This window comes from Electrophorus electricus, chromosome 15 (assembly GCF_013358815.1).
Source record: "Electrophorus electricus isolate fEleEle1 chromosome 15, fEleEle1.pri, whole genome shotgun sequence".
NCBI lineage: Eukaryota > Metazoa > Chordata > Actinopteri > Gymnotiformes > Gymnotidae > Electrophorus > Electrophorus electricus.
In genome coordinates, this window is record NC_049549.1 from 7,402,065 (window position 1) to 7,417,902 (window position 15,838).

Consider the following 15,838-nt stretch of genomic DNA (forward strand, 5'->3'; position numbering starts at 1 on the left):
AATGAAGCTAGAACCGCGGGATAATGAAAATCGGATTCTTCTCTTTTTAAGAACTTAAATTCTGCGTATCTATCGATTTGGATAGATGCGTTCGGTTTTTTTCCAGTGTTCCCACCAACCCTTTTACGCACCAGTTTTCGTTATAGTTTTTTGACTATTGTTTCCAGGTCAGGGATTCGGTGTTTCCTGTGCGGCTTGTTTGTACTAAAGATGGCCGGTGATGGAGGCGCTCTGAAGGATATCAATGAGATTAAATGCCAATTCCGGACTAGAGAGGGTTTTTACAAGCTACTTACGCTTTCGGATTCACAGCAAAGAGGTGGGTTATCCCGGGGTCCTTCAGCGAGTTCCACAGTGGGCCCCGGGGCTGGACCGGGTTCGATACCGGGCGGTGGTGTTGGGCTGGTGCAGGGGCCCGGGGCAACCTCCTCCTCCAGTGCCGCAGCCAACTCCTCTCCGGCAGGTTTCCTGCCCCCGGTTCGGGTCTCCATGGTGAAGCTTCAGCCGGAAGACCCGAGTGAGGAATCCGAACGAGTCTGTTTCAACATCGGCAGGGAACTTTACTTCTATACGTACACAAACATCAAAAAGGTGGGAGAGCACCAGGAAATCTAATATTGCTGAACTGGCATGCATATATGCTAGCTAGGTAGCTAGTTACCTATTTGGTTTGCTTCACAAGCTTATTGTTGCTAACCTGAGGTTTGCCCTGCTAGCGACCCACTTGGCTAGCTCTAGCAAACTAGTATGTCTATTTTACCAATACGTTATCCACTTTGTTAGAAGGCTAGCTAGCTAATGCATATTGGTTGCTTTATATGTAGTTTGTGTGTCCTTGGATAAATAAACCGATGTGCCATAACCTAACTGTTATTAAATCTAGCTACATTTAAATTCAAGTGATTTTAGCTAGTTACATAAGAAGTTATTGGCTGTAGCTAGTCGTGTTCAACAGACTGTTTGGAAGAGATATCTTCCAAATGCGGACGATCGATAAGACAATAAAATGTTAGCAAACAGTTAGCTACCACAATAACGGCAGTATCATCTGTCGGCTCCAGCTAGTAGAGTAGGAGTAGGTGTGTGCCATGTGTTACAGTTAAACCCGTAAACCCCAGATAGTGGTTTCGTTAGCTAGCTAGGTAGTTGGCTTTTAATCCAGAAAGGATCAGTTTATGAAGAACTTGCTTCATGGGGAAAAAAGGTTCGGAGGGCCACCATGAGGCCTTCCATGTTTCCAACCGTCACGATTTGTTGTCCGTTTCGATTCTGACAACGCACGCATTGGTAAAAATGCATTGTGATTAGTTATTATATATATATATATATATATATATATATATATATATATATATATATATATATATATATATATATATATATTTATTTATTGTACAATAGTCAATGTCTGTTTAACCTACATATGGTTGGCTAGCATGAGGATTTACAGAGTCTTTAAGGACAGGAATCATGGGGTAGCTGAAAGTGTAAGAAACCTGTTTGCACTGACAGGAAGTGCACAGAAAATGCAGGGATAAAGGAATCTTGTGATCCTACCAATTGGCCCTTTTAGCATATATTACTTTGAGGCTTAAATAGATCACACATTATCAGTTCATCAAATTGTTTGCCTGTGTATCATTTGTAAACCTGTCCTGCAGGGTAGGCCTTTTAATATTACAACAGATTTTCCTCTGATGCATTTACATTGTTCTGGCATGGCTAATGGTATGTGTTCACTGCATGTATGAACGATTTCTCTCTCCACATCTTTGATACTCATGATGTCAATCATGAGGTCTTGGTTTTCAAATTAATTCTTTTTTAGTCATGTAGGCTATGCTCATTAACTTGGTTCTGAAATACACTTTTGGGTTAAATATTTCAGTGAAGTATGGTAGACTTGTAGTTAAAACATTCCTCATTTGTATTAAAGGCAACCGTTGACGCATTCCTGCTTAAATATGATATTTTTGAAATGTGCTGATCTGCAAATACTGAGCTTAAACACATGCTGATGGCATGCTGGATCTAAGTATGTCAGAAATGTTCTGGCATGCAGCATTTCTTTTAATTTTGAATTTAAGTGTTTGAATTTAAGTTTTGGAACTATGTAGTCACATCCTGGTGTTGCACGGACAATGGGCCTTTTTTCTGACTGGTCAAATCACATGCTGCTGCATGTGATTTTGGGTAAATTTGAAACTATCTCAATATTTGTCATTTTGCTGTCAGTTATGTTTGCACTGTTCACCATCCCACAATCCCTTGTGGACACGTATAGTACGTACGTTTGCCAGGGAGGGAGGGATGGATGGAAAATTTCTATTTGCATAATTGTAAGGACATTCTCAACCAACAAAGTTTCTTTCTGCTTAAGCTTTATGGCATAATGGGTAAAAATAGTATTATTTCCTGTTTATTTGTAGAATTTGTCAGTTCACTGTTTCTATACACTGATAAAAAGTGGACACTGCTTATATTACTCTTTCTGTATTGATGCATAATAAATGGAATCAACATTTCATGTATGCACTTGTTTTTACAATATTATTTTTATTAAAATTAGTGAAGGTCAACATTAAGGTAACAAGTGACATACATTCAGGTAACATTAAGGTAACATACAAGCCTATTTCAAAAATAAACAATGGTAACAAGCAGTACAGTAATGACAAAAAGCTCTATTCCAAGACACACAATGCTCTCTCTCTATCTTGAGAGAAAGCATGCTAGATGTCTTCATAGTGAACATAAAAAAGTCTCTTGCTATTTGCACAGTAAAAATGTGGTCAGTCGTTTCAATGTCATTCTTATGGAATAGCAGTATCAATCTTGCTTGAGGGGTGTATATATAAAGAAACGTCTGGACAACTTCTGCTATGGTGGCTCACAGGAAATGTAATAAAATATAAAAGTAATTCAGTAACTGATTCTTTAGGAAAGGATTTGCAAGTTTCGAGATGTGCAATTGGTATGCTTCAGAGCAAAACCTAGTTCTTTTTAGTTTATTATGCATATTGTGGTCCATGAAATTAGCTACTTCAACTAATTGTGAAATGAGAAACAAATTAAATCTTATCATATGTAGTAATGCAACTGTGATTCATTTTTTAGTGATTGGTCTCAGGATCAGAGCTTTCTTCATCATCAGTAAGATGTTGTCACATGTTGTCTACATATCTCCTTTCAAGCTTTTATAAATGAGTTTCTTTCTCCTCCTCCATCAACTTTGCTATTGATCTATTTACTGCCGTCAACAGCCATTCTAAATTTGATTATGTAATCGAAATGTTAAGAAACCCAGACCTTCAACTGTGAAAGATGAATATTCAATTGGGGGGATGACTGTATGATGGACAGGAGTCACACATCACTTAAATTTGATTGAAAATGGAATGTAGATTAAGCTCAAAAGAGCAAATAATTCAACAACCATATGTTGACCATGGTGGAGCCACAGAGAGAGTGACTTGTACTCTGCAATTTTGATCAGCGACAACGAGGTTGTGGAACGTCATAATAAAGTTGTATATAAGGTACAGTTAGCCTACCATTCCCCCACTAGCAACCTAAGGGCACATTGTCCATTAGCATTTTTTATGCTAGTTAGCATTTTGGGTGTTCTAGCATCAAGATTGTCCTTAGCCTACTTTTCTGATTTAAAAAAATAAAACAAAAAAACAATTATAGCACTTTAATGTAAATCTTCCTTCAGAGTAAAGCATCTTTGTTGCCAAATTTCTTGAATTTGTGTGCCTTATCTGGTTAGTGCACCTGTATACTCAATTAAATCACTTGATGACATCGAATATTCTTAAAATACAATACTATTATCAACATAAAATTTATTAGGACTAATATAAGTACCCGCTTACCGATTTTCTTTTTTTCTTCCCCCCCCCCACTTGTTCTTCAGATGTCTACATGCAACCGTTGACCAGAAATCCCATACTGAATACACTGTGCGGTTTTTTGGGGGTTTTTTATTGGTAAATTTTCACAGCTATTGTGCCTGTCCTTTTTAAATAGCCTTTTAGAACCTGCTTCCAGTATAAAATAATTTCATATTGTCAAACAAAATTCAATTACCATCAAAGCAACTGCGTGACATGTTTTAAAAAGTACATAGAATGTTAGTAAAGTTCTTTATTTGTGTTCCTTTCCTTAGTAACCTAATGCAAAAAAATGCACAAGCCTTTGGTTACTTCCCAAAAGTTTTCCAGGCGCAAGTGGTGTGATTTTAGCAACAGTTTCAACAAATAGAGGACACTTAGACAAAAGCATGCGTTCCTCACTTGCCTCATTTGGTCAACCACTCAGTCAACTATAGCCATGCGCACAGTAAAACATTGCATTCTAAGCCAGATGGTGCTGTGCCTGCGTGTGACACTGTTTGGCAAAACTGATGCAGCCATAGATATTGTTTTTAGTCAATAAGTTGATCGCCAATGCTTTTGGACATTATGGAAAGGAAGAGGCTTATTGTAGCTGGAGTTTATGTGGAGTCGTTTGGGGGCATTATGAGCTGGAAGCTGAGAGAATTCTAGCGTGGACTGCGATGTTTGTATTGCTAATCACTGGATGTTTACATTCAATGCTGGAAAAATCTTGAACACTTGATGTATAGTGACTAATGACTTTGTGTGCATTTGGAGAGGATTTTGGGCTCTTTGAAGATGTCTAGCACAACTAATGGAAAGTACTGTGTAGCTCCTAAATAATTTCATGTATATGCTCAAAAATTTTCACTTTATTGGACAGTACCCTGGTTAATCAGGAGATACGGAGTCTGACTGAAAATGAATCTTCAGCATCCAAATGCACATTATAAAACCCCAAAATAGGTGTTTTTTGTTTTTGACATTTTCTTCTGTATTAGTTGAGCTCAGATGGAACCTATATGATGGAAAAAATAAGCCTGGATGTAAATGCATGTCTTCTTCCAAGTGTCTACTTCAATTTGAATCCTGAACAATCATTGTGTAATGTGTACAATTTCAGATTTAAAAATTAGTTTAAAACTGGTGGTGCTCATAGGGGCTAAATTTAGTTCCAATTATTCAAATCTATGTTTATCTTTTAGAAGGAATAACTGAATGGCATTTTTGGCCCATTTTGTCATTGCTACATCAAAATATAAGCACTCTTCATCTTTCTGGTATATATCTTGTCCAGTTTTGATTAATGGTTTACAAGTTCTATATTTTCATCCTCTTCTCTGACCCTGAAAGAGCTTATTTGTTTTAATTAGTTCAGTTTCTTTTATATTATGGAACAGTCTTACAATGTCTTGAAAATTTGTTAGTATTATATTTGACAAATTCCCATGTATAAGTATTTGGAGAGTGCTTCATAATTATCATTAATCTCATTTCATCGTTAGTCTTATTAATGTTAGTCCATTTTAGGCTTGTGGTGGCAATAGGGTGGACAGCGAAGCTCAGGTTTCTAATCTGTGGTCTATCTCACGATCCCTCTTCCCATCACTCATTAACAAGACCCTAAGGTACTTAAAATTTTCCTTTTGGAGGAATGGTTCTCACTCACTTATCATTTTCATGTCACATTCACATACAAAACACTGAAGTGCATGGTGAAGGCCTCTATATGAGGAAGCCAGAAGAGCATCCTTGTCCATAAAAAGGGATGCAACCTCATAGGACCCACCAGAAACCCTCTTGTTGTAGACTGTTTTGTTATTGTGTTCATGAATATCACCTGTTTTCAGAAAATTGAAAAGAAAATAAAACCAGTTCACTTAACAGAATCACTTTGGCTATGTTCACATTTCCAATCTATAGTTGGTCAGGCTAGGAGAGATAGCACTTGTCTTCTGTGACTTTCTGCAAGGAAACCAAGGAAACTGATGATGGATGATCCATCCAGGACGGACGTTTCAACCGTTCATCAAGATTACAAAAATTAAGAAAGTAATCGTTAACTCAGATCTCAAAATAGGAATAATATAAAACTGTGATGTAAGGACGTTTTTAAATGCAACACAGTACTTGATGGACGACAGGTTCAAACATGTGCATACTCTGTTCACCATCTTGTCAGAAATCCAATTGTAGAAGACATTGCTTATGCTAGCAGTACTTTGCCTAAAGGGCAGCCATGCAGCACATGATGATGGTAAGAGAAAAATTGGAGAGTTGCTGATTCTCTAACAAAAGAGAGGCTATAGCAATGTACCACTGTTTAGCAATGAGTGCAAAGTGTACCTCTTGGCTCAGACAGCCTTAACAGATTAAAATAATTGTAAGATAATCACAAAAGGCTCTGACTGCACCAAATCCATTCAATGTTTTATGACTTATCTTCTAGCATCAGTAAAGAATATCAAGAATCTATACCATTCATCATCCAGTAGGAATTTGTTAGAAGAATTTATTGCAGAACACAAAGGGCATATGATGGTTAATGAATCAGCTGTAGTCTAATGGGGGGCTGATGGTGAGGAGGGGGTGTGCAATTTGGATTATTTTAGTTATTTATTGCCAGCTATATGGCAAAGACTATGATGCTTGGACCAGCTTCAGTTCATTTTCTTGTGTTAATTACATATATCTTTGACTGTTCAAACATGTATGGCATTTAGTTGACACATTTATCCAAAGCAACTTACAATTATGGCTGAGTACAATTTGAGCAATTGAGGGTTAAGGGCCTTGCTCAGGGACACAACAATGGCAACTTGAAGGCAGTGGGGCTTGAACTAGCAACCTTCTGATTACTAGTCAAGTACCTACAGTGTTAGGGCAGTGGTACTGCGCTACGACCGCCATATTCATGGCTGAATACAGTATTATGTTGACAGTGTAATGAAAACTGCTGTTCTTGGTCATTCTTGCAGTGCTGCAAAGTAATTTACATTGCTTTAATACAAAATCTTTTTAGATAATGCTGAGACCTTATATAAAGACCGCCACAAAAAAAGCAATTTGTTCAGAGCACTCAGGCTTTTCCTCCATTTACTTCTATTTTGTGAGCTGAGCACATGGTTTTATGTTCACAACCCACTACAATGTTTACATCATGGATTGCTGTTTGCCCCTGAAGAAAGGTTATCTGGTGGCAGCAAATTTTGCAGCCATCAAGACAAAAAAAAAAAAAAAAATCATCCAATGCCGTACACAAACAATATTATTCATTATGACATATGGTACACGTGCAACTCGGTGCAACTGTTAGGTATGTCTGGGAAGTTTGAAAGTTGGCTGCATGTTATTCTATTAATGTTTTAATAAAGTATTAAAAATATTACCAGGTAAAAGTATGTCATCTCTCATTCTGCTGTCTATTGTGCTGCAAGGAGAAGAATTCAGAATTCATATTGAACTGTTGTCCTTCCAAAAATCTAAATCCAAGTGGGAAGAAACTTGGTTAGGTGCTAATAGAAAAGCAGGTTTCTTGCAAGATGCTTCGCCCATGCCCCTCAACAGCAAAAGGGATGGATGGGTGAAGCATCAAAAGGCATAGCCATGACAGAAAAGTGTAAATACACTGGTAGATTGTTTTATGGTGTCTGACCTCTCTCTCTGTCTCTCTTTCTGTGTGTGTCCCTGTAGGCCGTGGATCTTAGTAAGCCTATAGATAAGCGTATATACAAGGGGACACAGCCCACCTGTCATGACTTCAATCAGTACTCCGCCACTGCAGACAGTGTGGCTCTCATCGTGGGCTTTTCTGCAGGCCAGGTGCAGTACCTGGACCCTATCAAGAAAGAGACCAGCAAGCTCTTCAATGAAGAGGTGTGTTTGTAAACCGAAAGTGCATAGCAAAAAAAAGTTCAAATTAAAATTTGTGAATTTTAGTTAGTGACTTTTATGTTGTACAATCTTTTACAAGATTCCTTCTTCATATTAAGATGGACATGATGGCTATGTATAGATACTGTGGAAACCATGATGGAAACCATGATGTCACTTAAAAGCCAGCAGCAAAATAAATATAAATGAAATGCAATACAAATGATGAACAAAAACAATACAAACAACAAATATGAGAAATAGTTAGAACAGTAAGTAGCACACCTCATTGTGACAATTGGAGGTTTGTGAATTGGCAATTAGAAGTTCACATCAGGGCCCTGAAGAGACCCTTAAAGGAGCAGGTGCTCAAACTTAAAAAGGAGCACATGGATAAACATTTTAAAATAACTACACTGTGATCTGCTGATGAAATTGTTGCTCTCTTTAATCTATCTTGCCAGGGATGCACTGCTTTTCGGCCTTACAAAGTTCATTAGTTGTTTTGTTGTTTTTTTGAGGTATTTTTGTTCTAACTACAAATGTAATTATGAATAGGCCTATCTAACAACATTGAATAGTGAATGACATCGTGTGTGTGTGTCTGCGCGTGCACGTTTGTGTGAGATTATTCTTATTTCTTAAAAAGACCTGTATTGAAGGTGTGATGAGTGTTTCCTGCTTGATCAAGATTTCCTGATTCAGCTCTCAGCCAAAGTAAATTTACTTTCCTCTCCATGATCTAACCTTCACACTGACTTGTTAAGGTTTTAAAGAAGTAATAAACTGAAAAATGTTTAAAATAAAGAAAGTGAATGGGGATGAGTTATCAGGATTACTCTGTCTAATAATGAATAATCACTAATAATGAATAATCACTAATGAATCAATATCTGCATGTCTGCTTTTCTAGATTATTCTTATAAATCTGGATCCTTGATACAAGTAGATACTTGCTGTATAAATTGAATAGCATGTAATAGCTTTCAGAATAATCAAATTCACTTTTATAGCCAAAGTTGTTTTGTTTTTGTTTTTGTTTTTTTTTTAGTCCGATAGACTTTCTTTGTACAGATCAGATATGCTGAGCTTTTCAGAGCCCCAAACTGGCTCTTGCACCTAATAGTTATCTTGACCATGAGGTCATCAGTACACTCTTCTGCCTTTTATTATGACTTTCTCTTTATTAGCTTGGCTTCATATAGCACTATTATATATTTCCTGTACATTCCTGTACGTGTCTTGAATGATTGTAGTAGCTCTTGATAAGAGTGCTGATGAAATTAGGAACAAAAATGGTACAAAACAAAGCATCTCAGAGGGGCAGATGTGTCAAAAGTTGGCTTTAGGTCCTGAGTTCCACAACAGATAAGCATTTTTCCCCCATCATCATGGGCTTGCTGGTTCAAGTACCAGTGATGCCACAGCCAGGGAGTCCAAGGGAGCAAAATTGTTGCTGCACTCTGGGTAGGAGGCATGGTGTTACTATGCGCCCTGTGAATCACAGCTACACTACTAACACATTGAGAATGTGTGCTCATGTTTGGTGATGAGGGCAGTTAGTGCTTTCCTCCAAGACGGTTCAGCTGCTCTGTGTTGCAGCATGGACAACTACATTGAACATATGTTGGTGGTAGTTGTATTACAGCAAATGGCTTAACAAATAAAATTAGGAGAAAAAAGGCATAAACCTACCTTAGAATGTTGCAGCACATTTGTAATGAACCTTTGGATTTGCTGGCTTGCCTGGAAGGCATTGGACAACCGTTCTTCTCTGCAGAAAGATAAATTGATCTATTCAGACATTTACTAGAGCACTCATTCTTGGACCTCAAATTCCTCTACACTTCACATTTTAGCAAATTTTTAAAGTTAAATTTGTGAATTGTCATTTATTTGGTGTTGGGTGTGTGTAGTTTAAATTAAAATGTGAAGTGCAGGTCAACTTGCAGCCCAAGATTAAAAAACACTGCACTAGTCTAATTTGGGTTTGCAGGTAAGAAAGTAATTTAGAAAATCTACTTCATAAAGTGAAGGTCTGCTGGCTTCAAACTGAAGGATTTATCACATGCAGTCTTCATTCTCTTAGTTGGGTTTATTGTTGTACCATAAGTGGAAAAACTAATATTGGGAACTAAAATGGGAAATCAGTAATAATGGCCATCTAGATATTCTGAAAAGTCTATAACATACCTGGTATTATCTCTCCTTTGCTTTCCAGAGATTAATAGACAAAACTAAAGTGACATGTCTGAAATGGTTGCCCAAATCTGAGAATCTGTTCCTGGCCTCTCATGCCAGCGGCCACCTCTACCTCTACAATGTAGAGCACCCCTGTGGTACCACTGCTCCACAATACTCGCTGCTCCGACAGGGGGAGGGTTTTACTGTCTACGCATGCAAGACCAAGACACCTCGCAACCCCTTACTGCGCTGGGCAGTAGGTGAGGGAGGCCTAAATGAGTTTTCATTCTCTCCGGACGGTGTACATGTGGCCTGCGTGGGCCAGGATGGCTGTCTCCGTGTCTTCCACTTTGACTCAATGGAACTGCAAGGCATCATGAAGAGTTACTTTGGCGGTCTGCTCTGCGTGTCGTGGAGCCCAGACGGGAAGTACCTGGCTACAGGTGGTGAAGATGACCTGGTCACTGTGTGGTCATTTACGGAGAGCCGCGTGGTTGCTCGGGGTCACGGCCACAAGTCATGGGTCAATGTAGTGGCCTTTGACCCCTTTACCACCAGCATAGAAGAAGAAGAGCCAATGGAACTAAGTGGCAGTGAAGAGGACCTTCACCAGGGAGCACTGAACTTCAGTCGTGTGCGCACGAGCAGTACTCTGTCCCGTCTCTCTCGTCACAGTTCCAAAGGTGGAGCACCTTCTGTGTCATACCGGTTTGGATCAGTCGGACAGGACACACAGTTCTGCTTGTGGGACCTTACTGATGATATTCTGTATCCACGCTTGCCGCTGTCCCGTGCCCTTACCAACACTTTCAGTCCCAATGCGCCACCTTCTGTCAGTGGTGGAATGAACAGCACAAGTGGAAGTGGAGGGGTTGAAGGTCACCATCATCCTTCCAATCAGCCAGTGACGCTGCCCCTACCTTTGCCTCGCTCACTGTCCCGGTCCAACTCCCTCCCCCACCCTGCTGTTGCCAATGCTACCAAAAGCCAGGGAGTGACAGAGAGTGGAGGGACAGTAGGATCCAACAGTGCAGGAGGAAGTACGCCATTCAGCATTGGACGCTTCGCAACACTGTCTCTGCAGGAGCGAAAATCAGACAAATCGGGCACAGGAGGAGAAAAAGAGCACAAACGTTACCACAGCCTTGGAAATATCAGCAAGAGCAATGACAAGATCAATGTAGCGCCACGTAGCAACCGCCTAGATGCCTCCAAGGTGCTAGGAACAACGCTGTGCCCACGCATGAATGAGGTGCCGTTGCTGGAGCCACTGGTGTGTAAGAAGATCGCCCATGAGAGACTCACAGTTCTGGTCTTCATGGATGATTGCATCATCACGGCATGTCAAGAGGGACTCATCTGTACATGGGCAAGGCCAGGCAAAGTGGTGAGTCCTTGAAATATGGTAAAGATAGTGAGGAAGAAATTAATTCAGCCAGATGATATTACATTCTTTAGCTACTTCAGTGTACATTTTTGTGTTTTCATGGTCTTGTAAAATTGAAAACTAATTCATCATAAATGTCTCTTTTTTACCTTGATGATGTAGCATCCTTCACAACCATTATCAACACAAAATGGAAACTCACCGAGTGGGACAGTGGTATAGCCAGCAACAGAACTATAAGCTTGATCACCTGTACCCACGCTTCTTGCTTCCTGTTTTTCAGAGACTTGGCTTCCTATCCTATACCAGGAGGTAGTGTGCTGCAGTGGTATCACTGTTACACTGAGAATGTTACTCCTCACCTTCAGCTCATCCAGACTTATAACTTAGTCATAATTACCATCCTGGAGAACACAAAAACACAGCTTATCTAAAGACATGTAACACAAATATGCAGACAGGCTCATTCTACTCAATTATACACATCTTTACTTCTGTCTCTATGCCATCTATCCTTCTGTAAATCACTTTCCTTTGATGAACTGCAGAACAACATGGAGACTGAAACATTCCTTCCACTATAGTCTTTCCTCCACCTCACTTATTGCAAAGGATGAGAAGAAGTAGAAGGGGAAAAAAACTACAGAAACTTCGATGCCACGGCCATTGTACCTTATTTATTTATCATTGAAACTGTAGTAATTTATATTGTACATATTCAGAATATAATGGCAGAGGACTAAACGTATTGGAATAATGTACTTACTTAATATATGAAGATCCTATATTGTACATAATGACAGTTGCAAAGAATGCTTGTGAGAAAAAAAGGGGGAGGGTCCTGAAGTTTTTGTTTCTTAATACTAGCACCTCCTACACCAACAAGACCAATGAGTACTATATATTTGCATTCTGTGCTCTGACATTTAGAACTGAGATTTAGCCAAAGTCCATTTTTCCAGACAACTAAGCTCTCTGGGTTGCTGATTCATAGGAAATGTCCTGAAGAGCTGTTTTCAACAAGGCCAATACCCATTTATAAATTAGTTAAAATGCCATCAGATACAGTCCAGTAAATGGGTAAGAAAAAAAAGGGACCTCTTTACAGTTCTCAGCTATTAATTAACCCCCAGTCGTTGAAAACTAGTGCACAAAAATAAAATTAAAATTATTTATTATTCAATGACTTCTGAGTTAATCATGAACATTTACTATGTTGAACCCAAAGTAAAACTAATCAAAGAAGGATACTTACTGTAGTTAAGTAGTTAATTTAACTATTGTAGCATCTACGTTGTACGTATTACCTGCTATGCCTCTTGCAAGATTTTGCACATTTTAACCATTTGAATTCAGCAAGTTAGAGGGGTCCAAATGGACATTCCAAAAGGTGGAATCAGCGAGTTAGATGGCTTACCTAACTCTTCTTAATCTATTTTTTTCAGTTTGTTGCAAAATATCTAATTATACAACTGTGTGTAGACTAGATGTCATGTACCTTCAGTTGCTATATGGCTATAACAAATCCCACATATCTTAAGATGTATGAATAGTTAGCTTGGCCAGCCGGTTTGACTCTGTGATCCTCCTGTGTGAAGTACACCCCCTAGAGGCATACTTTCAGCCCATTTTTTCCTAATAAATGGTCTTTCTTTAAGAAACATCAAGCTACTAAAGTTATTGGATATCAGTTCTCTCATTTTATTCTTCGTATCCATTAAACTACATGCTGTTTTTTCACTGGTGATCACAATATTTTCCCCTGAATTATTATATGTGACTGTTAATTGTGTTTGTGTTTTTAGGAGTTTTTAAGTTTTAACACAAGAATCTTTCCCCTGCTTTTTCATTCATATGACTATAGCCTTGCAGGCCATGACAGAGCTGTCTTTATTGGGGGAATAACATGGGGAAATGCAGTGGACCAATTAATTTGGTGTATGTCGTATCCTTGTTGTGTGTTTTTAGCATATAAGCAGATAAAAAATTACTAGGCATAATCATCCATTTTATTTCAGAAATGTGTGGGGCTTTTGTCTCATCAGTGTATGTATGTCCTAACAGTTGAGTGCAAAAAAGTAAATAACCTGGTTACAAAAAAAGATCATCTTGTGCTTATCAAGTTATATACACTGAAGGCTCCTTCCTGCATGGCTGAAATGCAGTCTGGCCTTGTTAAGTATTGTAAGAATAACAATGGACATTTAGGCACACCGTTGGAGAATGGGGGCCCATTCTGTAATAATGCTTTTCTTTTTTAAAGTGGTTTACAGAACTTCCTTGGCATGTGTTGTTGTTTCAGAATGTGTGTTCATTTAACATACAGTAATGCCTAAGTGGCAAACATCACTATATCAAGTTTGTATATGGATATCTGTAATTAAATATCAAATGCCATAAATCTCTTTTATAGACTGTTTTACTATAGAGGCTAATTGTTACCTAATAAATTGATGCCTTCATGAAATTTGCAGTGAGGAATATTTTCATGTGTGAAATACACAGCACTTTACGTGGATGTTTGCAGAATTGGAAAAAAAAAAAAAAAAAAAAAAAAGGTCTAGCTACTTCTCTAGCGTCCCACATAGAAAACTAATAGAAAGGGGCCCAGATAAAATAAAATAAAAATCAGACCGTCACTGTGATATAAGGTGAACCAGGTGAACAGAGGATGGTTCCAAAGATGCAAACAACGAAGTAGGTGATAAAAGGTGGGTCTTCAGCTTTCGGGAAACTAAGTTCTGTATGCCTTAAAAAGGTTGACCCCGACGTGATTTGAACACGCAACCTTCTGATCTGGAGTCAGACGCGCTACCGTTGCGCCACGAGGTCTGTAAAGCCATATAGAGTAAATATACTTTTAATAGGGCGGAGGCTTGCACTAAGTCTAAACTTCAATGACTTCGTGGCGCAATGGTAGTGCGTCTGACTCCAAATCAAAAGATTGCGTGTTCAAATCACGTCGGGGTTAACCTTGTTGGGTACGTGGCTTGTATGGTGGCTCTCACGATTATTTTATTTATGTACGTACAGCAAACACGGCTGTATCAGCACTGCAATGGGATTTCCTTTTTTTTTTTTTTTTTTTTTTTTTGCTCTGATCTGGTCGTCGGAAATGGCCAAACCTTTATAGTTTTGTGTGGTAACATGTACCGACCGATAACAATATTGTGAAGTACATTGTTATGATCACTTTAAATAAATGTGCCTTTTTTATTGTATTTAAATAGAATCAATGAGTGAGAAAAATACGGGCTCGTCCGGGATTTGAACCCGGGACCTCTCGCACCCTAAGCGAGAATCATACCCCTAGACCAACGAGCCACAACGATGTTTTTTGTAGTCTTTGTATATGTGGTCTCACATTAATGTTTTTTTTTGGGGGGGGGGTTTGACGGGGGGGTTTAATATTTGGCTCTCCAGTGTACTGATTAAAAATCACAAATTGGAAACCCCTTGCATTTTTGCAGAAAGGTCAACTTCTGATTGTGTTCAACAATCAGGTGTTTGTGCCTCCAGTAGCAAGAAGAAAACGCAACATATGACATATACTTTTTCATTTGTGAGACGTAGTTTCATATTTACATGAACATCATTTTTCCAAAGACATTTGTCATTGTTTCTTGTATTCTAACAGTTTGCTAGTGAACATTTCTGCTTACAGAATGTGAGGCACGTGACTAAACGGATGGCTAATTTAGCAGCAGGATTTGTTACGGCGTGATCACCAACGTCACAGCGAAGACAGACGGAAGGTTGTAGATTAAGAACTGTAGAAATTGTCATAGACAATGACTATAACTATTTCTTAACAATTGCCTCTAGTCAGTACATTTTGACATTTTCCCCTAAGCAGTTAGCTTGGCAACCACGCCAATGGCGTCGATAGGCCGTTGAATAGGTTTGCGCATGACATTTGTGAGTTGGGGTTAGTGAGGAAAGGCACGTGACATAGCATGACGTATAGAATGTGGCCGAGTAATTACATTGCATTATTTAAAGGGTGAGAGGTATTAGGGCTATTAGATAATGCATAGGCTTGTTGCATATAGTACTGCAGCTTTAGGAAGAAACTTGGCAATGGAGGAGAACGCACGGAGATCAAAGAAGCGAGGGGGAGGTGAAAAGAGTATGTGTGTGTAAGGGTGTTGTAAAACAGGTGATCAAAAGGCTGCCGTCTCAGTTAAACAGATGGGGTGGGAAACACAAAGAATGCTTGTGAGGAGGTGTTTGGGGTGCAGTCTTCCATATATACATACATACATACATACATATATATATATATATATATATGTATGTATGTATGTATGTATGTATGTATGTATGTATGTTTGTTCGCCGGCAAAGGCAGAGCTACTTCCTGATTTAGGTGCACCCGGCGTGGTGTAGTGCCTCTCCGGAGATCTCTGCAATAAAGGCGCAATTAATTGTGTACCCGAGTGTGTTGGAGGATTGTGTTTCTTCTCCCCACATACACGAACACCTAGAGTAGGGTTGAAATTCCGCACATTGC

General features: G+C 38.9%; 1 protein-coding gene and 3 non-coding genes across 5 annotated transcripts; 2 read left to right on the forward strand and 2 right to left on the reverse strand.

The window, feature by feature from the left end:
• The first annotated feature begins 201 nt into the window (after positions 1-201).
• Positions 202-13,792, forward strand: zmp:0000000529 (WD repeat-containing protein 20). Of its 2 annotated transcripts, none has more exons than XM_027022939.2 (4): positions 202-591; positions 7,575-7,757; positions 9,976-11,325; positions 11,488-13,792. In XM_027022939.2, the coding sequence occupies exons 1-4, from the start codon at positions 211-213 to the stop codon at positions 11,545-11,547; spliced, it is 1,974 nt and encodes a 657-aa protein (XP_026878740.2). In that variant the 5' UTR covers positions 202-210; the 3' UTR covers positions 11,548-13,792. The 2 variants fall into 2 exon arrangements, with proteins under 2 accessions (XP_026878740.2, XP_026878739.2); XM_027022938.2 differs by having other exon boundaries at positions 211-319.
• A 293-nt stretch (positions 13,793-14,085) lies between these two features.
• Positions 14,086-14,157, reverse strand: trnaw-cca. The gene has a single exon. It is a non-coding gene; the product is annotated as a tRNA-Trp (tRNA).
• A 67-nt stretch (positions 14,158-14,224) lies between these two features.
• trnaw-cca lies at positions 14,225-14,296 on the forward strand. Its single transcript has one exon. It is a non-coding gene; the product is annotated as a tRNA-Trp (tRNA).
• Positions 14,297-14,577: 281 nt separating this feature from the next.
• On the reverse strand, positions 14,578-14,649 carry trnap-agg. Its single transcript has one exon. It is a non-coding gene; the product is annotated as a tRNA-Pro (tRNA).
• Positions 14,650-15,838: the final 1,189 nt, after the last annotated feature.

Excerpts from the sequence above, each read along its gene's own strand:
- zmp:0000000529 (XM_027022939.2), top strand. The coding sequence starts at position 211 with ATGGCCGGTGATGGAGGCGCTCTGAAGGATATCAATGAGATTAAATGC. Across the intron at positions 7,758-9,975 it reads GCAAGCTCTTCAATGAAGAG|AGATTAATAGACAAAACTAA; the intron begins GTGTGTTTGTAA and ends TTTGCTTTCCAG. Across the intron at positions 11,326-11,487 it reads GGGCAAGGCCAGGCAAAGTG|CATCCTTCACAACCATTATC; the intron begins GTGAGTCCTTGA and ends TTGATGATGTAG.